Raw genomic sequence first — 25245 nt, 5'->3', positions numbered from 1 at the left:
GTCTAAATGATTGTGCCTGATGGCATGCCCGATATCTATCCAAAAAAAACAACCAATAGGTAAAAATTGATGAAGTGTCTAGAAAAGTATTAAACAAACACAGAAGAAAATAATAGCTACTTGAGATTAAACAAACACAGGAGGAGAAAATAATGACAATTTAATTAGTGGTGCATATCCCCCTGGTTTACTTGGAAGAGCTGAAACAAAATGCAATTATGCTACAGTCACAGACACAAATTTATGGACCTCCGGCGTTTGAAGTCCATGAAACCTCATCTGCCATGGTTGGAATCTGGGATGCGCTGGAATCTGGAACGGTGGTGGAAGCAGGTATCGAGGCAACATTCAAGAAGCAAGCAAATAAGTAATTGGATTACCAAACCACAGAAAGCTATGAATAAAAGATGGATAAGTGGGTTAATCTAGGCAAGTACAATGTACAGCATAGGCATGATGGGTTTGCTTTCTGCACTGAGCAACTCTGACTACAATGCTGTAGGTAACTTCAAGACAACCACACACGGAACTGCAGAACGTCTAGAATAACCTCATATCCCTGCAGAATTTAATTTGAGCAAAGTAGTTCTGGTTGAGTAGATCGGAACTGTACAGAATTATCAAGGTCAGAATTATCTTCCAGATCAATTAGAGGCGAAGACGACAAATTTCTTACAATTCCAAAACAGGCAGTTTTATCTATTTGACTGATCCAAGTAGGTCTCACTATTCTGAGTGGGAGAGAGGTTGCACTTATATCATAAGTACACAAAAATGCTGGAGAAACTCAGCGGGTGCAGCAGCATCTATGGAGCGAAGGAAATAGGCAACGTTTCGGCCCGAAACCCTTCGGGTTTCGACCCGAAACGTTGCCTATTTCCTTTGGGTTTCGCCCCGAAACGTTGCCCATTTCCTTCGCTCCATAGATGCTGCTGCACCCGCTGAGTTTCTCCAGCATTTTTGTGTACCTTCGATTTTCCAGCATCTGCAGTTCCTTCTTGAATGCATATATATCATGCCTACTGCACCAGGACAAGCTGGCCAGACAGAGCAGAAGATTTTCATTTAACTATCACAGCTCATGTGTGTTTGGAGGCATAGTAGACAGTGCCCAATCATACAGTAGGTGACACAGCTAGCCACCCGACGCCCAATAAATAAATAATCTGGGCATCGGCTTGAAACATATAACATTCCTATGGTGCTTGACAGAGTAGATATGGAGGTACTGATTAGAACGGAGGTAGACACAAGATGCTGGAGTAACTCAGCAGGACAGGCAGCATCTCTGGAGAGAAGGAATGGGTGACATTTCGGGTTGAGACCCTTCTTCAGTCTGATGCTGCCTGTCCCGCTGAGTTACTCCAGCATTTTGTGTCAACCTATGATATAAATCAGCATCTGCAGTTCTTTCCTACACATAGATATGGAGGTATTGATTAGAACAGGAATTTAGAACGGGGGGGGGGGGGGGAGGGAGGTCCATAGTCACAAAATAAGGATCACCATATAGTATAGACAAGAAGAAATGTCTTAACAGAGGGAGTAGCAAATATTGTGGATTCTCAGTCTGGGGTTGTTAGCTTCAAGAATGACACAGTAATCAAGGAATTCAGGGTTTAGTAGGAAGGAACTGCAGATACTAGTTTACACCGAAGATAGATACAACATTCTGGAGTAACTCAGCGGGACAGACAGCATCTCTGGAGAGAAGACCACATATTAACTTTAAGAACACACCTTGAATGTCTGACGCTTCTGTAGGCACTAGGCAGAGAATGTTTTGCTTTTGACCGTGACCTCGACCTGGACCTCAGGCGATATCTGGGCCGCGACTGTGACCTTGACCGCGATTTCTTCCTGTGCTTCTTCTCTTTCTTCTTTTCTTTCTCCTTCTCCCTTTCCTTCTCCTTTTCTTTCTCCTTCTCTTTCTCCTTTTCCTTTTCTTTCTCCTTTTCCTTTTCTTTCTCCTTCTCCTTCTCCCTTTCCTTTTCCTTTTCTTTCTCCTTCTCCTTCTCCTTTTCCTTTTCCTTCTCCTTCTTCTCTTTCTCTTTTGAAATCCTTGCATTTTTTATTGAGACACGACGGAATTTCTTCACTTCCATAGCTGGAACGTTATACGAAATCTCACTAGTGACCTAAAGGAGAGAAACGGAAGAACTTTATCATGCTTTTCAAAGACAAGGAAATGTTTTTTTCCCCCCATTTAGGCCCTTTGGCCCACTAGGTAAGTCTATGCCGACCATTGTTCACACTAGATTGAAGTTCTCCCACTTCCCCATCCGCTTTATATACATTAGGGGGATATTTAGGGAGGTAAATTAACCTGCAAACCTGCAGGTCTTTGGGATGTGAGAGGAAAACAGAGCACTGGGAGAACATGCAAACTCCACACAGGCAGCACCCGAGGTCAGGATTAAACCCGGGTCTCTGGCGTTGTGAAGCAACTGCTGTACTACTTTCGATCTGGGCAAACCACAACAAGAAAATCTACGGCTTCTTACGTATATAACGCTCTTTGCAGGATCATTCGAATTAACGTACAAGCAATTGTTGCCACTCAGTTGGGATTGGGAGCCTGGTGCTGCAGTCAGCCGCAAAGTGCAGTCACTCATCACTGAACTGCAGTGTACTAGAGCTAGCGAGCGAGTGTGTGTGTGGCAGGGACCTCGGTCTCAGCTTAAGACGCACAGTTACTAATCACTGGTGGCCTCCAACTGTGATTTCACCAAAGGGTGGTCGTGTAGCCACTTTGAAGGTTTCCCAGAGAGCAAATGTTAGCAAAACGTATAATCATCCCACAGAGCACAAACTAATATTGGAACATATATGAGAATAAGATAGATATGAAATCACAAACAAAGCTGAATATAAAAACAATAAAATTAATAAAGAAATATTTATCCAAGGGTATTACAAAATTCTTGCCACACATCTTAAGCTTTTCACGGTATTTCAGCAGGCTAGCATGTAAACCTGCAATGTTTATTGGATTACTGATTTCCCTTATGTGTGGATGAGGACAGGACAGCCCGAAGAAGAGGAATAAATCATTGATAACTCCAGAATTTCTGCGTGCTCAAAACCTGCATTTAATAGCACCTTCTCAGCATAAGATCTGGCCCAGTGGACTACTGACTACTGTACTGACAAGAATAGAAACAGCATTTGAAATGTAACTTCGTTGAGATTTGCTTCAAAAATACCCACGCAGTCTGTAAATAATTTACCAATATTAAAGCAGTCAAATATAAAAGCTATATTACAACTAAAGATACGATAGTTCCTTCACTGACAGATTTTTTTTGCAGACAGTTGCAATAAACTGGATTAGCTAGCGGTACAATGCAGTAACATTTCACCACGTTTACTTCAGTCTGATGAAGGTCGACTGCGGGAGATGTGGGACTCCTGTGCAAAGCATTGAGCCTTGCTAAAGAAAAACACAAGTTGAAGAATAAAGGCTGATGCTTGTTGGCCCTTCCAGCGCTTGCCTCTTTGTGCAGAAAGGCAACATGAAGGGTATGTTGCTAATACCATTGCTCGCAAACAGGTCACATTTTTGTTTGTGCCGCTGCTTATTCTTCCGAGGAGGAACAAACATAATCTTTCATTGGCATGCCATCTAATATTTAGCCTTCCTCCAAAGTCAACAGAATATTCTCCCATCATTATCATAAAATGCCTGTTGCACTGGCTTCCTTCAGCTCTCAAGCGCTCTGGGACATTTGTATTTATGAAAAGATTTTGGAAATGCGAGTCTTTAAGTCAGGGATGAAGAGTTTAGGTTGTAGTTGTCTCCCGGGGTTGCAGTCCAACCTGGCCCAATGTTAGGCACTGAACCCTGAGTGGTCACGCATCCGCGCCTCATCTCCACTAAATACCTTCCAACAGCTGTCAATGTTCAGCCTCAAGCTTCATCAGTTAAACTATGGGCATTTAGCATCAGGGACATACACACTCGCTTGCAATGTGCCAGCCTATAAGTGATGATCACTAATATAATTCACATATTATTTCAAAGTCAATTATCTCACAGTGTGCTTTTATTGGTATCTATGGTATTAATCAACATAAGACATTGTTAGGCAATGAGTATAGCTTTGATCCATTTACTTTCATGATAATGGGCCCCAAATGGAAGGTTGATGACTTCAGTTCTGTTAAGTGTACAACCCATTAACCATGGCATCAACTCATTTTCATTAACACAAGGGAACCAAAGCAGTCACGGGCTTTGCTTAACTAATACAACGCGCCTGCTTGTTTTATAGATGAACAAGTCAAAACTCCCAGGGCATGATCCCTGCTGGCCCCAGGAGGCAACGTAACGGTAAATAAACCAGAGAGGCAAGGAGAAGAGCGTAGGCAAAGACTACGCATCGGTCTGAAGAAGGGTCTCGACCAGAAACGTTGCCCATTCCTTCTCTCCATAGATGCTGCCTCACCCGCTGAGTTACTCCAGCAATTCGTGTCCAGTGTAGGCAAAGACATGATACACTATGTCCAATGGAACATATCTGTGAACCAGACTGTACAAATTGACAGGGATATAGGCAGGCTAATTAGAATTCAACAGCTTATCACCTTCGATCACCACCTGCATGGTGGTGCAGTGGTAAAGTAGCGCTTACAGCGCTTACAGCACTAATCCTGACTATCTGTACGGACTTTGTAAGTTCTCCCCAACCCTAAACTCTGGAGCTGCTCTACGAGAAATAACAAGGTCGATGGGCATCTGTACGTCTCTCTGCCGAGTCTTAGATGCAATTTACCACAAATCCTTCAATATCAACAATTACGGAAAATATTCTGCGCTTTCATGCAAAGCATCTGTTAAGGTTTTTTTGTAAATAAAAAGTCATAATGGGAATCAGTCACAGTCTTTCTCCCATGGTAGGGAGAACTAAAACTGGAGGGCGTAGGTTTAAGGTGAGAGGGAACCCGTGGAGCAACTTCATCCACAGAGGATGGTGGGTATATGGAATGGGCCGTTGGCGAAAGTGGCAGAAGTCAACACTTGGAATTTGGAATATTTGAAATTCACTTGAATTTAGAAGGATGAGAGGGCATCTTATAGAAACATATAAAGTTCTTAAAGGATTGGACAGGCTAGATGGAGGAAAAATGTTCCCGTTGTTGGGGGAGTCCAGAACCAGGGGTCACAGTTTAAGAATATGGGATAGGCCATTTAGGACTGAGATGAGGAAAAACTTCTTCAGATTCAGTTGTGAATCTGTGGAATTCTCTGCCACAGAAGGCAGTAGAGGCCAATTCACTGGATGTTTTCAAGAGTTAGATTTAGCTCTTAGGTTTAAAGGAATCAAAGGATATGGGGAAAAAGCAGGAACGGGGTAATGATTTTAGATGATCAGCCATGCTCACATTGAATGGCGGTGCTGGCTCGAAGGGCCGAATGGTCTATTCCTGCACCTATGTTTCTATAATTGCAATGTTTAATGCATTGGTTGGACAGTGTATGGTTAGGAATGGTTTAGTGAGATAAGGACCAAACACAAACAAATGGGACTATCTCGTGTAACTTAGTCAGCATGACAAGTTTTGTTGAAGGGTCTGCTTCGGAGCTATATGATTTTATGACTCTAACGATGAAGCCTGGTCACTTGTGGGCGGAGCACCAAGGCAAATTCCTTGTATGTGAATACTTGGCCAATAAACTTATTAATTCATAAACTTATTCATACATTCATTCATTAGTTAAAGCCATAGATAGCAAGTAAAACAGGAATTGTTAAGCACAATTTTATCTGCCAAGGAGAGAGCTAAAAGTTATTTTGAAAAGTAAATTTATGCAAAGATGTGAAGATATTTTGGACAAAGGGAACCAAAGGTTTTGGGTATCAAATGAAATTCGGCCTGTTCCGTCATTGAATAGAAAGGCCATATACACAAGATCTACAGTATAATTTTTTTTAAAGTCTAATGGGGAGAAACAAGCAAAGAACAGTGGGAGGAAAAATGCAATAGGAAATAGACAATAGAATAGCGGCCGTCAAACGGGAGGTGGTTTAATGGCTGAACAGATTTTTGAACAGAGTTCTAAAGAGGAGAAAACTGCTAAATAATGCACCACAGTCTGAGGCAAAATAAAGGATCTATTCAGTCCTCTGCTCGTTTCTAAAATAATGAGGACCTGTCTTCTCCAGACCACATGCTAAATCTGTTGTGGAAGTTTGCTGCAAAAATGCAAATGTGCTAAATGCCGATGAAAGGAAGGAATACTGAGAGACGGGGAACAAAACCACACACTAAGCTTCAAGAAAGAACTGCAGATGGTGGAAAAAATCAAAGGTAGACAAAAATGCTGGAGAAACTCAGCGGGTGAGGTGGCATCTATGGAGCGAAGGAATAGGTGACCTATCGGGTCGAGACCCTTCTACAGACTGATGACAAAATTGCTGGAGAAACTCAGCGGGTAAGGCAGCATCTATGGAGCGAAGGAATAGGTGACGTATCGGGTCGAGACCCTTCTTCAGACTGATGACAAAATTGCTGGAGAAACTCAGCGGGTAAGGCAGCATCTATGGAGCGAAGGAATAGGTGACGTTTCGGGTCTCGACCCGAAACGTCACCTATTCCTTCGGGGCCTCGACCCGAAACGTCACCTATTCCTTCGCTCCATAGATGCTGCCTCACCCGCTGAGTTTCTCCAGCATTTTTGTCCACACACTAAGCTAATCAGCAGGGTTAACATTTTTAGTGTGAATGTTCTAACTCTGGCACAAAAAAAAAGTCACACTAGGAGACAGATATGATAGTGGCATTTAAGAGGCTTTGAGATAGACACCAGGATAGAGGGATGTGGATCACATGGAAAAAGAGAAGATTAGTTTGTGTGTATAATCTTTCTATTTAATGTCGAAGCAGGCTGAATTTCACTTTATACCCAAAGCCTTTGGCACCGTGCTGAGCTCAGACAATGTGGGCTGATGGGCCTGTTCCTCTTCTGTACTTTTCAATGTTCCGTGAACAATCAAAGATTGGAAGTTAAAAAAAATATATTACTGTGCCATTGAAGCAGTTGATAGTTTTCTTCCAAGTACTAAATTATTTAAGATCTGTGATTATGTGTGTGTGAACTGCTCATTACTCAATAAAAATCCTCCACGTTTCTGGTAATTCATCAATCTTGCAGTTTATGGTTTAGTATTTAGTTTTCATGGTCACGGCTTTGGATGCTTTTCTGCAAGAAAGCTGCAGCGCGAGTGCAAACTTTTAAGGATAAGTTTAGTTTAGAGATACAGCACGGAAACAGGCCCTTTGGCCCACCGAGATCCGCCGACAAGCGATCCCTGCACACTAACACTATCAGTCTGAAGAAGGGCCTCAACCAGAAACATCACACATTCCTTTTCTCCAGGGATGCTGCCTGTCCCGCTGAGTTACTCCAGCGTTTTGGGTCTATCTTCGTTTTAAACCAGCATCTGCGGTTCCTTCTGACACCACACTATCGTACACAGACTAGGGACAACACCTGTAGTCAGGATCTAACCTGGGTCTCTTGTTGTAGGTGTTGTCGTGAGAGAAGCAGTCAGTCAGGCGGCGGCCAGTAATGTTTCTGGGACAGCTTCCACATTCAATCAGTTTGATAGCACAAGCTTATTATCCAAGCTGTGCAGTAAAACAACGTCACTAACTGATGGTGCCATCAATTCCATTTTTAAGGTCCCACTTTTATTTGAAGCCACCCACAAGAGTCCAAAATTAGCTGTTTTACTGTAGTGAAGAACTCAGTCTTTTCTGAGCAGACAAGGTAGCAATCTCCTGAATAATTGAGCCAAGACATTCAGGTCTGAGGATTAGTTATACCATGCATCCACCATAGTTATACCATGCTATAATTTCAACAGGATAAATGGTGAAGATGGTGGATGCATTCATGTTGAGTCTAGGCTGTGAAGGGGTCAAACATTAAACATTCTTCAGGTAGAATTACATGTAATAAAAGCAGAGACTTCCCAGCTAAACTGAGCAAAGCAGATGAGATTAGTTGATCTTGTCTTGATCTGCACAGATATTGTGGGCTGAATCTGTTTTCTCATTTTATCCCTGTCTCGGCATTTTGAAGTGTATTTCAGCTGTAATTCTTCCCCCAGTTTTGATGCAAGCACAGCAAACCAAAACATTAACACCATTTCTCTTTCCACAGCATTGGTGCGGCACGGTGGCGCAGCGGTAGAGTTGCTGCCTTACAGCACTAGCAACACCGGTGACCCGGGTTCCATCCTGACTACGGGCGCTGTCTGTATGGAGTTTGTACGTTCTCCCCGTGACCTGCGTGGGTTTTCTCCCAGATCTTTGGTTTCCTCCCACACTCCAAAGACGTACAGGTTTGTAGGTTAATTGGCTTGGTAAATGTAAAAATTGTCCCTAGTGTGTGTAGGAAAGTGTTAATATGCGGGGAACACTGGTCGGCGTGGACCCGGTGGGCCGAAGGGCCTGTTTCTGTGCTATATCTCTAAAACTAAAGGCATTGTCCTGATATGCTCACAGAATCTATTATTTTTCTCGTTTTATTTCCGATTTCAAGCATCTCTGGTAGTTTTTCCAGTTAATGCATTTTTTCTGGTTGCAAGGATAATAACACATACATCATGGAAATCACATTCTTGTGCAAAAGGTGTCAAAACAGTATCAAATTATGCATGGAACGCCAGTTTAAAATGAATCCGTTTTGAGAGGTGGAAATTGTTTTCTAGGCTGCGATTGTTCTTCATGAAAAGGGGCATCACTGGAGAAAAACACAAGGCAGAGAATTTCAGTTCAGGAGTGTGACGTGGAGATCGAAGATTGCCCTGGAGTGCTGGTTAATTACTTTAGGGACAAGAGTACTTCTGTGTATATACTCCCGCATAAATTAAATGCAGTTGAGACAAGCTGCCCTTTGGAATGACAAGCTTCTTGGGCTAAATATTATGTTCTCATCATGTGCTTATGAATTCCTATGTAACACTATAAATATTATGTCATTAATATTCTTGTGCAGTCAAACGCTAGTCCTGTAGTAAGAAAATTATCAATGATTCAATAATAGTTTTAGGCATTTCATGGAGAACAGGTTGAAAACCTCACGTTATTGGTTTGCATTAGTGAAGACATAAAAGCCAAGTCAGGTCCAAGACTTGAGAACATTTTAGAGAGATGGACCAGCAGGCTTCAATGAAGTGGGAATTTTTTCCTTGAAAATAATTCTTTCTGTATACATGTAGTATTTTCTGATCTTCACCGACCTGCATGTTGTGGGAGGAATCGTCAGTGACTGTAGTTTCCAGTTCTCCAGAAGGCATGGGAGTTTTCAGGGTCTGCAGGAAAAGGGCAGCTCTCTTCTTGCGCTCTGCCTGCAGCTGCCTTTCTTTGCATTCTTTTGAAGCCTGTGCAAGCTTCTCCCGTGCAGCTGCTGCCAGCCTGTCCTCCAGCCTCTGCTTGGCTGCAGAGAGCAACACAAAACACTAATTATGTTACACACACTCATACAAAGGTAGACGACTCGAACATTTAGCAGGAAGCCAAGAATTCATTAGGTTTAAAATACATATTGATATAACACTTGAGCATAGTTTGCATACATGGCTCCACTTTGAATTGAAGAACTGGCATTGCTGGAACAAAACTAAGCTATAGGTTCAAAATATTAGTATAGTTTTTACTTCTTTGCCACATAATTAACTATAATTAAATTTAAAGCAAATATTTATGTATGCCAGCAGCTTAATCGACAGAATTTTACATGCCAAATATATGTATCTTAAATTAGTTATGTACATTTGCATTTCATTACAGACTGCTAACATTTTAGTAATCATTTGATTACAGGCTTATTGCCAGAGAACAGATTTCTACATTTCTACATAAAATTGCAATCGGCAAGTATTAGTTTGAGTAGACACAAGGAACTGCAAGCGCTGGTTTACAGGGGAAAAAACGGGATGGATTAATGCCATGAAACTGATGAATGAATGAGAACATGAGGCAATAACAAGTTAGTCACAGTGAGGAATTTGGTAGAATCTACACAACTCTCAGCAAGACAATTGGGTAGTCCTCGAGTAGCAGTCACCACAAGCCTTAAACCTACAAACAAAATACTGATTCTGGATGTTTGTTAGCTTATCCAGTAGACAACATTGTGAAATATACCCCATTACTTCAGGGAGCTTGGTTTAAACCAAGCTCCAATGCTGTGATGGAGAATATTTTTTATCTGCATGTTTGAAGTTCCATATTTGATGAGACTGCTCAGGTTCTTGGTCAGTGCAAACTTGTTAAAATAAATAATATCAACCTTCCAACACCCGTGTCTTACACATATAGTAGGGAAACAGGAGAAATAAGGAACTGCAGATGCTGGTTTACAAAAAACATACAAAGTGCTTGAGTAACTCAGTGGATCAGGCAGTATCTCTGGAGAATGTGGATAGGTGACATTTCTGGTCTTCAGATTATTTAGCGGGTAGGGGAAGAGGATAGCTGGAAGAGACGAGGGGCAGGATAAAGCCTGGTATGTGATAGCCGGTTGGTTACAGGTGAGAGGTTTTTTTTCATATTTCAGGTCGGGACCCTTTTCAGAGAAACAGCCTTTCAGCCTACCCATCTGATGCCCGTCATCAGGCATCCATCTCCATTTTCCAGCACTCAGCCCATGGTCATCTCACACGTGTGCCTCACCACTCCCGCTTGGAGTGCATACTGTTGTTGTGTCCTTGGGCAAGACACTGCTGTGTGAATGTGTGTGAGTGATTGGTGGTGGTCGGAGGGGCCGTAGGCGCAGATTGGCAGCCACGCTTCCATCAGTCTGCCCCAGGGCAGCTGTGGCTACAGAAGTAGCTTACCACCACCGAGTGTGACGGAGCAGTGAATGAATAATGCGATGTAAAGCGCCTTGAGTATTAGAAAGGCGCTATATAAATCCCATCCATCATTATTATTAATAAGTTAAGTGTCCACTTAAGAGCGAGCTTTGTCAGGAGCTGTTCCAGAAACTAAATATTCAAGGATCGACAGTAAAATGACATTGGGCAAAATTGTCCAGTTGTCTCACATATTCCTTTTATTGATTTTGTCCCCGGATCGGATTGGAACGTCCAATGTTGTGCCCAGCTCAGGCTGAGGGATTGCAAACACTATCATGCTTGACTCTCAACTGGCATCCAAAATGACCAAGCAAGTCAGATCTATGAAAACAATATTGATGCAACACAGCAAGAATGAAATGAAACAGATTGATATAGGCAATGGATTCAATCTTGCCCAAAATGTTGCCAAGCCCTAATGATAGACAAAGCACTCCACATGAATGCTGTGATACTGATGTCTGAATTTGAAAAGATGTCCCATCAAGTAATCAAACAATGATGTAGCAATAGTAGTACTCAATAAACTACACTTTAAAGATACTATGGCCCATTCACCAACTACAACCCGTGGGAACATTAGGAGAGAAGATTCACCGGAAGTGCTGGCATAATTATATTTACAGAGAAGGAAATATCGTTGGCAGTCTTCACCATTGATATCAGAGCCCTTGGGTTCAGATCAAACACAGATAAGGTAACCTTCTCCTGATGATCACCTATTGTTCTCCCTCAGCACATGATGCAATGCTCCCCATGTTAAGCAATAATCAGAAGCAGTAGAGCAGCACTGTCACTAAAGTTACTTTGGATGGGGTAATTTAATTCCTATTAAATTGTGGCAATACACAATTGACTGAGCTGGCTAGGAAGAGATGGAGAAAGATGCCTGAATGATCCCGAGACAAGCGATGAGAGAATTAATGAGGAATAAACCAATTTAATCTCATTAATCTATTCGCTAAAGATGACTTCCTCCAGAACAACATTTGCTGGACTGACTGCCCAATGATCATAGAGTCAAACTGGCCCTTCAGCCCAGATGGTCCACGCTGGCCCAAGATGTCCCATCTAAGGTACTCCCATTTGCCAGCATTTAGCCCATAAATCTTTCCTATGCATGTAACATATAAAATTATTAAGGGATTGGACGCTAGAGGCAGGAAACATGTTCCCGATGTTGCAGGAGTCCAGAACCAGGGGCCACAGTTTAAGAATAAGGGGTAGGCCATTTAGAACGGAGATGAGGAAAAGCTTTTTCACCCAGAGAGTTGTGAATCTGTAGAATTCTCTGCCTCAGAAGGCAGTGGAGGCCAATTCTCTGAATGCTTTCAAGTGAGAGCTAGATAGGGCTCTTAAAGATAGCAGAGTCAAGGGATATGGGGAGAAGACAGGAATGGGGTACTGATTGTGGATGATCAGCCATGATCACATTGAATGGCGGTGCTGGCTCGAAGGGCCGAATGGCCTACTCCTGCACCTGTTGTCTACCTGTCTAAATGACTTTTAAATGTTGTTATTCTACCTGCCACAACTACCTCCCCCGGCAGCTCGGTCCATACATCCACCACCCACTGTGTGGAAAGATTTGCCCCTCAGGTTCCTTGTAGATCTGTCATCCATCATCTGTGCCCTCTAGTTCTTCATTCCCCTCCCCTGGGAAATGGGCATGTTGGAGACCAACACACAGAGTTGGCTCCAGGCTTCAGCTCATTCTGACTTGGAAACAAATCACTGTTCCTTCAGACGACCGAGTCAAAAGCCTGGAAGATCCCACCCACAGGCAAGAGAGGAACTCAAGTAGCAGAGGTTCAAGGCAGAGGCTTGTTACCAATTATAGAGAGGTTACAAACATAGGGTTTACGAGCAAGCAGCATTTTCTAAAACTATAAATATTAATTACAACCAAGGAGAAATCCAGATTAGATCAGGACACTTTTGTTATTTGATAGTGGCTTGCAGCACATTGCTGTATAAGAGGCATGAAATAAATCGTGGCTATTCATTGATTCATAGAGATATACAGCATGGAAACTGGCCCTTCGGCCCAACTCATTCATGCTGACAATGATGCCTATCTGAGTTAATCCCATTCGCTGCCGTTTATATCATGTCCTTCTAAACCTTCCCTGTCCAAATGTCTTTTAATGCTGTAATTGTATGCAAATGTACTTCTTCTGGCAGTTCACTCCATATACCCACCACCCTTTGATCCAAGGGATCTATCGTAGTCGCTGCCTCAAAAAGGCAGCCAACATCATCAAAGACCCACCCCATCCTGGCCACACACTCATTTTCACCATTGCCATCTGGAAGAAGGTAAATGAGCCTGAAAACTGTAACGTCCAGGTTCAGGAACAGCTTCTACCCTGCAGCCATCAGGCTATTAAACACGACAACAAATAAGCTCTGAACTACAACAAACTATTAATATTATTGCACTATGTTTGTTTATTTATTGAGTATGTGTGCATGTGTATATACACACACACTGACTTTTGCTCTCCCGTTATGTACTATGTTTACATATTCTGTTGTGCTGCAGCAAGTAAGAATTTCATTGTCCATCTGGGACATATGACAATAAACCACTTGACGTGTGAAAAACATGCCCCTCGGGTCCAGTTTAAGGTGTAGACATGGGCACTCACATAGGCCCCAGCTATGCCTGTACTTTTGTTGGGTCCTTATTCCAAACGTACACGGGCCGATCTATTTTCGCTCTCAGACCCATTCTCATACCGTCTCCCCGTAACCTTTGTTGCTCTTATTAATAAGGACCCTGTCAATCTTTGCTTTAAAAATACATATTGACGGCCTCCACAGCCGTCTATGGCTATGAATTCCACAGCTACATCACCCTCTGGCTAAAGAAATTCCTCCTCATCACCATTCTAAAGGCACAAACTTGTATTCTGAGGCTGTCCCTTCCAGTCCAGGAGTCTCCTACTACTGGAAACATCCTCTCCACACCCACTCTACCTCAGCCCTCATTGTTCTGTAAGACTCAATGATGCCCCTCCCCCCCTCCCCCCAATTCTTCTAAACACCAGCGAGTACAGGCTCAAAGCCATCAAACGCTCATCTGTTAACCGAGCATCCTTGGCATCATGACCACCACCCACATCCCTGATCATTTTGTCAACCTCAGTCGCCTTCACTCCAGGGGAAACAGTTCCAGCCAACTAGTCTCTGCTAATAACAATCCTCGAGGACAGCCTTGCAAATCTTTTCTGTACCCTCCCTAGCTTATTCCCATTCTTTCTATAGTGTGGTGACCAGAACAGGTCTACCATTCAGTGTTTGGAATACTTCACATTTTCAATAGCAACAGATTTCTTTTCATTATAAATTAATGCACCACACACAACAAGAAAGGCTTGATAAATAGTTGTTGTGCACTTGCATTCTCCTATCTCATTAAGTGCATGAATGTGAAAGCAATTTCTCGAGGTCAAGATACAAAATTGGCTGCTTTCTTTCATCCCTGCTGGTGCAATGTACAGACGATAGACAATTACCTTGAAATCTGTAAAAACCCATTGCACATACATTTCCAAACGAATTAAAGCTTATCAATGATCCACAGGAAGCTGATATTCAGCCTGTCTGGTCTGGTCTGGCTTCTCGTAGACCAGTCCCATATTCTATTCCCCAACTCTGTCTCAACAGCCCCCCCCCCCCCCCCCCCCCCCCCCCAAGTAGCTGACCAACTCTTTTTGAGCAACTTGTTTAAATGTTTTCATCATCCTTACATGTCATGAATCACATCGGATCAATGAGTGAAACATTCTTCACTTTAAATCTCCTTTGTACGCATGTGCCAAGCTTCACATCTGTAAACACTAATCCTTAACGTGTCTGTAAGTCTATTTATCTTATGTAAAGCAGTCATGAGTTTGCATACCCCTATCAAATGTCCACTCAACCTTAGAGTCGCAGTTGAGCTGTTTCATAAAAATGACACAGCGTACTGGAGTAACTCAGCGGGTCAGGCAGCATCTGTGGAGAACATGGATAGGTGACGTTTCACAGAGTGCTGGAGTAACTCAGCGGGTCAGGCAGCATCTGTGGAGAACATGGATAAGTGACGTTTCACAGAGTGCTGGAGTAACTCAGATTGTCAGGCAGCATCTGTGGAGAACATGGATAGGTGACGCTTCACAGAGTGCTGGAGTAACTCAGCAGGTCAGGCAGCATCTGTGGAGAACATGGATAGGTGACGTTTCAGAGTGCTGGAGTAACTCAGCGGGTCAGGCAGCATCTGTGGAGAACATGGATAGGTGACGTTTCACAGAGTGCTGGAGTAACTCAGCAGGTTAGGCAGCATCTGTGGAGAACATGGATAGATGACGTTTCACAGAGTGCTGGAGTAACTCAGCAGGTCAGGCAGCATCTGTGGAGAACATGGATAGGTCCACTCATCCTTCTGTTCCAAACAGAATAACATCAGCTTTTCCAATTTAACCTTTCAGCCAAATATCACTCTTCCTCGGAAGCATTCAGGTAAATCTTTTTTGTAACTTCTCTAAAATTGAATATAGGAATATTACAGCAAAATAAATCATTAATGATTGCCATTTCCATCTTTACTTTCTGCACCACTTAGTACCAATTCACAATATAGTGTTCAACGGGAGAAATGGTTACAGCTCAATAACTTAAATGGACGCTGATGTTTTCCAACAATTAGTCTCGAAATTTCATTTTTCAATTTGTAAATATCACAGATCAATCAGTATAATCATTTGAGTGCATAAAAATCTAATTTGCTGCAGAAAACTAATGCAGCCCCTCCATAATTCGACAACACAATAGGGTTGAGTATGTTCACGCAAAGCTGGTAAAAACTGCAATTTATGTTCTACTGCACGGAACGCATAAGTAAATTAAAACAGCAGCCGGACCATAAACCATGGGAGAGCATTCGAGCCTGCAGTCACTGGCTTCCAAATGGAGATGCCTTAAGTGATGTATGAACATTGACTTCTCTAACTTCAGATAGCTCTTGCTTTCTCTCTCCATCCCCTCCCTCTTCCCAGTTCTCCCACTAGTCCCACTGTCTCTGACTACATTCTATCTCAGTTCCGCCCCCACCCCCGACATCAGTCTGAAGAAGGGTCGAGGCCAGAAACGTCACCCATTCCTTCTCTCCACAGTTGCTGCCTGTCCCGCTGAGTTACTCCAGCATTTTGTGGCTGCCTTAAGTGATACCTTCTTCCCTACAGCCATCAGGCTATTAAACACACCAATGAATAAGCTCTGAACTGCAAAATACTATTATTATTGCACTATACTTGTTATTTATTGAACTTTTTCTTCTTTTTTTTCTCTTCCACTGTTATGTACTATGTTTACATATTCACATATTCTGTGGTGCTGCAACAAGTAAGAATTTCATTGTCCCATCCAGGACATATGACAATAAAACACTCTTGACGTGACTAGCTGTGTATTTGGCATTAATCCAACAAAACATGGCTCTGCGTTCTTTTTTAAAAGAACTAAAGCCTCCTCAACAGTTGAGCAGGTTGATCAGAGCCTCAGGGAACAAGATTTTGCCTGTCGATTCTGCATTAGCTGAATAAGAATACCAGTCCAATGAAACGTGGATTCAATTGCTTATGTGAGCATGGTCAAATGGCTGCTATTCCTGAAACTGAAGTTACAAAACCTTCAACGCTTGAGTCGCTGGCATCAAGAGGACAAGATCAGTCGATCAAAACACAACTTGATGAATCTATCATGTTATCCATAAATAAATCATCAGCAAACATACTTTCACTTCTCACTTTGTTATTAGATAAGTGCTGACCTGCAAGCATTTTACATTTAGCTGAAGCTAAAGCATTCAAGTTCGGAACTCTTGAGGTTAAACATCACAAAAATAAATCAGGTTTCGGGTTGATCCAAGTTTGCAATTCAAACTGTTTTCATTTACATCAGTGGCTATAGACATTTACATACATTTGTACGGGACAATTAGATTGCCAGAATGTATTCTCAATGGGACAAAGCATGCTTTGGGCTTTCCATCTGGCTTTGCAAGCATAGTTTGATTGCGTTATCACTTACTTCCCAAAGCAGGACAAATACACACACATACGATGGCAGCTGTTCAACTACAGACGAGTAACCTTTAAAGCAATATTCACAGACTACTCTTGTTTAGCATTACAATTTAATAAATGACGTGCGAATATATCCATCATTTTCCAACATTCTTCACAACTTGAATGTAAGTAACGATACCAAATGCAGATGACGACATTAAAAGTAGGCAAGTGGGGGAAATATCTGCGTGCCTTGAAAAAATACGCTATGTTCATTTACTTTATTTGCCAAATATTCACCGAGAGTGAATTTTATTCTGCAACTCAAAATTTTGGATAGTTTTTGAGTTGTGAATTCTGTAAAGACGACTTGCCGTTACCACAAATGGGGGGGGGGGGGGGGGGTGGATGAGCTTGCATAGACTAATTGCCATGGACATCATCGTCAGCCCTGACATTGAAAGCAAAAAAATATTTTGCTCATTTCTCAGGTCTGATCATTTCACAAAACACAATAAAACTCTGGAGTGTTCAAGAAGGATAAAACTCTGGAGCTGGTCTATTTTATGGTCAATGGTGCCATATTCAGTTCAGAACCAATCTATTGTGGCTGGCACCAAAAATAATGTTGCCCATTCATGCAAAAAGGAAAGGGTTAAGCCAGAGGTTTGTTTTCGAATCCACATCTATTGTTGCGAGAAATCACATCTCCTGAAATGTAGCAAACGTGATGGGAGCAGAAACGAGGAACTTCAGAAGCTAGTTTACATCAAAGGACACAAAGTGCTGGAGTAACAGGTCAGGCAGCATCTCTGGGGAACATGAATAGGTGACATTTTAGGTTGGGATCCTTCTTCACATCTGACCAGATGCTGCCTGACCCACTGAGTTACTCCAGCACTCTGTGTCCAAACATGTGGGAACATCAGTAGGTATTTCTTACACCAGATAAAGGAAGAGACTGCCAGACCTTTTTTATGGAAAGAAAGTACGTTAATTTGAATATTGAATTCAAAGCCGACAAGCAGCAATTATCCAGTAGGTTTTATTTTTGTTCAGATTTCCAATCTCTTTTTTTTCAGAATTCGCAACATAGCAATTTGGTTGTCTACATTCGAATTATTGTGAATTAGTTATGGATTTGTTAGCAGGTGTCGGAAATCCCTGCTGCAGACCATAAGAGAACTAAATCCAATTAAGATTTTAGGTTCACTTTGTTAGCATTCTCTGGGAGGATCACTTTGGGAGATTGCAGTCTGTTACGAAAAAAATCGTTAGAATTTGTACAATTAATATGTCAAGGCTGTACCATTCCTTTGTTCAAATAATGCCATATCTTCAAATAATTAAGAGTTTAGAGATGTAGATTTTTTAGTCGAGCCCCTCTTACTTGCTGGAATTGAGAATATGATCCAAATTGTTAAATATTACTCCAGTGATGTGAGCAGTTTAAGGGTTTTCCCGTGAGATGTTGCATGGACACTCTAACAATATTATGTAAATACCAGGGCACAACACATATCAATCAAAATTACTTGGAAAAGTTGTGTTTCACTATCAGTGTGAAGCAGGGAGCCGAGGACAAGAATGTGGAACCATGAGAGACGTAGCCTGCTTCTGAAGACAATCACTGGGGAATATACATAGAAAATAGGTGCAGGAGTAGGCCATTCGGCCCTTCGAGCCTGCACCGCCATTCAATATGATCATGGCTGATCATCCAACTCAGTATCCCGTACCTGCCTTCTCTCCATACCCCCTGAACCCTTTAGCCACAAGGGCCACATCTAACTCCCTCTTAAATATAGCCAATGAACTGGCCTCCATTACCTTCTGTGGCAGAGAGTTCCAGAGATTCACCACTCTCTGTGTGATAAATGTTTTTCTCATCTCGGTCTTAAAGGATTTCCCCCTTATCCTTAAGCTGTGACCCCTTGTCCTGGACTTCCCCAACATCGGCAATATATGAACACAAGGAAATCAGCGAGCTTTTATATCAATAGAAATTAATTCCAAAATGTAATGATCCTGCCCATCTTTGTAATGTTTTAATTAATGCATAAATGTATTCACATAAAATGAACCTATTGGTAAAAATAGGTAATTTTTATATGTATGTTCCTATTTCCGGTACAAAATAAGGCTTTGTAGATCCACTTTGGAGAAGAGTAGTTAGATAGACTGTTGTCACTGTAGCATGAGAGGTCGAGTGGAGACTTGATGGAAGTTTGTTAATTTATGCGAGCCACAGATAGGCCAGACAGAACCTTTACTACAGGATGGAACTGTAAAGGAATAAAGGGCATAGCATTAATGAGAGGAGAAAAGATTAAAGGAGATGTGCAGGACAAGTTTGTGTGTTTTTTTGCACAGAGTAGTGGGAGCCTGGAGCCAGGGGTGGTGGTGGAAACAGATGTGACAGTGACGTTTAAGAGGCTTTTAGACAGGCACATGAATATGCAGGGAATGGAGGGATATGGATCACGTCCGGGCAGAGGGGATTAGTTTAATTTGGCATCTTATTTAGCGCAGACATCATTGGCCAAAGGGGCCCGTTCCTGTGTTATTCTATGTTCTCGATGCCATCTCATATTTTAAACGTGCAATTTATTTTATTCAATAAGGTAATGCTGAGCATCCGTGGAAACTGAAGAAAACAGCGCAAAATAAAACTGGGGGGGGGGGGGGGAAGCAACACAGACTTTTCAAATAATGTCGCTTTGAAGAATTGCAATCAGTTCTTGACTATCCTGGGGGAGAAAGAAAAATCACTTCACTGCATCCACAGGGTAAGGTTGGATTATTAAGCATGGTTAGACTAACAAATAGATAAAGTTCACCAGACTCAAAAACAAAAACATCGTCACTTTCTGCATGGCTTGTGAGAATAGCACAGGTTAATGCCTGCTGCATGTAACAATTGTCCCTGATTACTGCAATTCAGAACCAATGGAAAGCATAAAAGCCCCAGAGAGAACAGATGGAATGCCAAATCTACAATCCTGCACCAATCAACTTGCCTCTGTTTCAGGAATTGTAAAATTCATACTGGGACAAAACAGTCCAATTAATCTTATAAATAGCAAGCTAGAAAACTCCAGGAAAAAGCTGCAGCAATTTGCAGAGTTTACTGACAATTACAGTTTCAAATTGGGCAAAATCATTGAAAAAAATTCGAGTAATACCAATTATTTCTCAGCAAAGAACTACATTCCCAACATCGAGCCTGAAACTTAAATATATTGCATGCAGAAGCAGAGTCTGCAGAAATCGCAGCATATAACAGCACGGCCATCTTGATAAGATAAGGGCCTGTACACTTACCCCATGCTAGTGATGCAATGGTTCTCATTTCAATGCATCGCCCCTCAATGTGCAAAATCCTCGAGGAAAAACTTGTACTGGTTTGGAAAAGTCAGCGTGCATAGCAGCCCTCACTAACAGCACTGCAAAAAATGTCTTTTATATAACACTACCCGGCTGCACAGCGGTAGAGTTGCTGCCTCACAGCGCCAGAGACCCGGGTTCGATCCCGACTACGGGTGCTGTCTTTACGGAGGTTGTACGTTCTCCCGTGACTGTGAGGGTTTTCTCCGGGTGCTCCGGTTTCCTCCCACACTCCAGAGACATACAGGTTTGTTGATTAATTGTCTTTGGTAAAATTGTAACGAGTGTGTAGGATGGTGCTAGTGTATGGGGATCGCTGGTCAGCATGGACTCGGTGGGCCGAAGGGTTTGTTTCCACGCTGTATCTTTAAACTAAACTAAACCTGCTTCAACTGTATCCTCTGGCAAGTCATTCCATTTACCCGATGTGAAAATGTTGCCCCTCAGGTTCCTATTAAATCTTTCTCCTTTCACAAGAAACTTGTGTCATCTGGTGTCTTTTTGTAATGAAGCAGAGATCACTCAAACCCTCGATTCCTTTAAAATCCATTAATCTGTCTCATAAACAGCCACTGAGCCTCCATAGACCTCTTGGGTAGAGAATATTTAAAGATTCGAGGAAGATTCTCCTTATTCAGGCCCAAGACCTGATGCAAGGTCTCGACCCAAAACATGGACGATCCCTGTCATTTGCTGAATGGCCACCTCCGTATTATGACCACGACTCCTGGTTCTAGGCACCCTAGCTGGGAGAGCATCATCTTGGCATTTACCTCAGTCAACTCTATTTCAACAGGTTTTCAAAAACCAAGAGAGAATAAATAGGGCCAGTCTGCCCCGAGCTCTCTCTCCTAAAGCACAAGGTGCTAGAGGAACTCAGCTGGTCAGGCAGCATCTGTGGAGGGTATGGACAGGTGATGTTTCAGGTCCGGACTCTTCTTCAGACTGACCAGCAAAATGTCTCCAGCACCTTGTGTTTTACTCAAAATCCAACATCTGCAGTCTCTTGCATAATGTCTTCTCTCTGGACTGTAGAGATACAGAGCAGAAACAGGCCCTTTGGTCCATGCCGACCAGCACTCACCCCATACACTAGCATTATCCTACACACCAGGGAGAACTTTACCCTATGGAGTGTGGGAGGAAACCGAAACTGGAGGAAACCCACATGTTCACCGGGAGAATGTACAAACTCCGTATAGACAGCATCTATGGTCATGATCAAACCTGGTCTCGGGTGCTGTGAGGCAGCAACTCTACCGCTGTGACATTGTGCAGCCTCCCTGGAACAGCCTCACCACCTGAAGATAATCCATTTATTCCTATTCTGTTTTCTGTCCATTTACCAAACCTGAATTCACATGTATTTTGCTCCCAATTCCAAGTACTCTAATTTGATAATACTTCTGGTCAGCACCACAATACACCAGATACTGCTGTTGCTTTTCCCGGGGCTGGATCGTGACTCTGGTCCCTGGGATTGTGTGCGTTTCCCCTGGGTGCTCTGTCTTACTTTCACATCCCAAGATTGTGGTGGGAGCGTATAAAGTAGCACAAAGAATCAAAGGGAAATGGATGAATTTATGGAGGCATAAATTACAGGATCAAAGGGAAAATAAGTGTATGGGGGCACATAACCTGCTGTTCTACACGGACCAGAGGATGGAATGGCCTCTGTGGTGTAATAATTAAGTCATTTTATCAAAGGCTTTCTCAAAGTCCAAAAATGCATCACATCCACTTCTAGTCTGCTGGTTACAACATCAAAAAGCTCATGCAGTTTTGTGATTTCCCTTTCATAAATCTACAATACCTCTGCACAATCCTATTATTATTTCCTAAACGTTCCGTTGCCATCTCCATAATGACAGACTGGAGCATTATTTTTTACTGCTGTCACGCTAATTGGTTTCGAGCTAACATTTTCTCTCGCCCTACATTTTTATTTTTAAACATAATGGAATTATCTTGTTGCAAATTCTGATCTGTGGGAACTTTTCTATGGAATTCTGAAACATTCTGGAGTGTTCCTAGACTCCTTGCTCTCTACTACTTCAAAGAAATGAAGTGGCGGGGGGAAGAGGAGGGGGGATAATCTGACCAATATTTATAGCCAGGCCTAGACTTATTCAGAAAGCAGCATGGCAGAAACACATTTCTGCGTCCCTGTGTGATTCGCTGTGCACAAATGGGTATTTTATTATAACAGCGGCTCACTGCTTCACCACTGAAGTACTTTGGATTGCTCTGAAATTAGGAGAGGTGCAATATAAATCCAAGTCACCAGCACTCACAAATGAAGCTCACCATGGTCGATATTTAGAAATTCAGATCGTTTTAAAGGTTTGTTTTCAATGTCAGCATTATAATGCATTTGCCTGCTACCTGTTCAAGTGAGGGACAAAGTAGTATTTCAATGCTTTTATATAAAGCCGAAGCCAGCTTGGTCCTCTGCCCTTTGGTAAAGCCATTCACCTCTACAGGCTGTGGGCCCCCTCCAGTGGCCAGTATTTAGGAGTGAACCTTTTGAGAGTCATCATCGTTGAATTAATCCTGCCTAGTTTAGAAGGGATTAGCTGCAAGGAGAGGCTGGACAAACTTCAAATTTTTTTCTCTAGAACACTAGAAGCTAGTCCTGATAAAGGTCTATGAACTTTGTTGAGGCGTAGATCGGGAACACAGTCAGAACATTTCTTCCCCCCAGGGTGAAAATGTCAAAGGCTAGGGGGAATAGCATTAGGGGGGGGGAGGTTAAAAGACATGAGCGGTGCAAGGGTGGTGGGCTCCTGGAACGTGCTGCCAGGAGAGGTGGTGGAAGTGCAGGGAATAGCGGGATATGGAGGGACATGGATCATGTTCGGGCAGATGAGATTAGTTTGTCTTGGCATCACATGTTCAGCATGGACAATGTGGGCTGAAGGGCCTATTGCTGTACTGCCATTTTCTATATGCTATGATCTTTCATCTGCTATCTACATATTGAACGGGAGTCAATGATCAGCCACTGCAAGTATAAGAACCCAAGCAACTCCTCGTCACAATGCCAGTTGGCATCAGATTGTACACGCCACGTGAGCCACGGGTAGAGCCGCTGCCTCAAAGCGCTAGAGGCCCGGGTCCATCCTAGCCTCGGGTGATGTCTGTGGGGCGTTTGCACGGCCCCCCACCCCACCCCCCCATGACAACATGGGGTTCCTCCGGGTGCTCCACGTCTCAAAGATGTACAGGTCTGTATGCTAATTGGCCTCTGTAAATCAACCCTAGTGTGTAGGGAGTGGATGAGAAAGTGGTTTCACACAGAACAAGTGGGGACAGGTGATCGATGGTCAGCCTAGACTCAGTGGGCTGAAGGGCCATTCCCACGCTGCGTCTCTAAACTAAACTAAGAATCTTGAAGCTGTACAATGGGAGCACATGTATGAGCGCAAGCTAGCACTGCTTTAGTACAGAAGGACAAAAGGAGTGCACCACCCACCCACCTACCTACCTGCCTGCCCCAGCAGCCACTTGCTGCCCGTCTATGCTGCTCATTAGGCATGGCAAACCCAGACAGGAGTGGATGGTTGCCTTTGATCCAGAGGGAAGGTTCCAGTATACTTCTCTACCTTCACTGTATATATAGCACCCAGGCAATACTTCAATATTTACCTTTGCACATCACCTTTAGCATAAATAACATGCTTGAACAATACTTCAGACTGAACCACACAAGAGTAGTAAGATAGGTCTTTCAAAGAGAATAGTATTACACACGTTAAAATGATAACAGAGAGAAAAGGCTTCGGGCAAGAATAGAAGAGTTTCGAACACAGTCAGAGAGTACTGCTACCAATTGTGGAATAAAGAAAACCAGAGATGCACAGAATTTGAACAGTGCAGGGACCTTGGGGAGCACGGGGGCCAGAGGGATACTAAAATATATTTTGCCGAGAATCACCTTTTATTACATGTCAAATCAATCACTAACATCCCCTTTACAGGTTCAAACGTAAAACCCTTTTCTGGCCCAATATATTGGGTTTGAAAATACACCTCAAGTTGTCCTTTCAAACCCCTCGAGTATAAATGACAAGCAGACATTCAAATACTGCAATTTTTGTGGATTAATATAACTCAACTGAACCCCAGTCATTACTTAAATTTCAAAGATAGTGGTTTTAGGGCATTACTTAAAACGTCAGTCACTTTTGCCACAAGCACACGCTCAATCAATTCACAAGACAGCAGTTCCATCATGTGAAGTCTAAACTGCACTGTTGATTTAATTAATACATTACCAGCCTGACATCTTACTAATAAATCCACCACTTTTTTACTTCGCAAGATTCCTTTACATTTTTACTAGCACTTTTACAGATTGTATTCTACAATTCCACCAAAGAAGAACGAGGCCCTCTGGTTTTCTAGTGAAAGAGTCAAAGTCAATTATTATTACAGAGCTGCTGTGCTTTGGGGACCACATTCCATGATTCTATTAATTGTCTGCGGAAGTCATAAATCACCGGTCTTAGTCAAAAGGCAGTCCCACTATTCAACATGATGAATAGAGCAACTGAAAAAAAAAATGCAATTCCATCTTATCAAAACATGTTTAGGATTATAGCAGATGGCATAAAAAAAATACATCAGTACAGCTAAACATCAAGATTCAGTACAATTGTGTTGCAACTTCCAGCCTGCTACACAGAGAAACATAAACTGAAATACTGGAAAATCTTTGATAGCATAACACTCATGGAGTTTTGGATAGTGAGGAAGGTTGTTAAAAGATACAGCAGGGTAGAGATGAGTTAGAAATTAGCAGAGGGAATTGCAGATGGAGTTTAATCTACAGAGCATTCAGAAAGTATTCCACCCCTTCACTTTTTCTACATTCTGTCACGTTATAGCCTTATTCTAAAATGGATTCACTTCATTTTTTTTTATCATCAATC

At 42.4% G+C, this 25245-nt stretch overlaps 1 protein-coding gene across 7 annotated transcripts in view; it reads right to left on the bottom strand.

Moving 5' to 3' along the window:
* LOC116987673 (splicing factor SWAP) overlaps positions 1 to 25245 on the bottom strand; it is a 110416-nt gene that overhangs the window by 24951 nt on the left and 60220 nt on the right. For all 7 annotated transcript variants that reach the window (XM_033043914.1, XM_033043917.1, XM_033043913.1 and 4 more), the window contains 2 exons: positions 9252 to 9448; positions 1741 to 2138 (listed from right to left, as the gene is read on the bottom strand). In XM_033043914.1, coding sequence (XP_032899805.1) covers positions 1741 to 2138; positions 9252 to 9448 — 595 coding nt within the window. The remainder of the gene's footprint in view (positions 1 to 1740; positions 2139 to 9251; positions 9449 to 25245) is intronic.

The sequence above is a fragment of the Amblyraja radiata genome, chromosome 25 (assembly GCF_010909765.2).
Source record: "Amblyraja radiata isolate CabotCenter1 chromosome 25, sAmbRad1.1.pri, whole genome shotgun sequence".
In the NCBI taxonomy this organism is placed as follows: Eukaryota; Metazoa; Chordata; class Chondrichthyes; order Rajiformes; family Rajidae; genus Amblyraja; species Amblyraja radiata.
The sequence above is the reverse complement of the archived record's forward strand: the minus strand, read 5'-3'. Positions and strand labels throughout refer to the sequence as shown.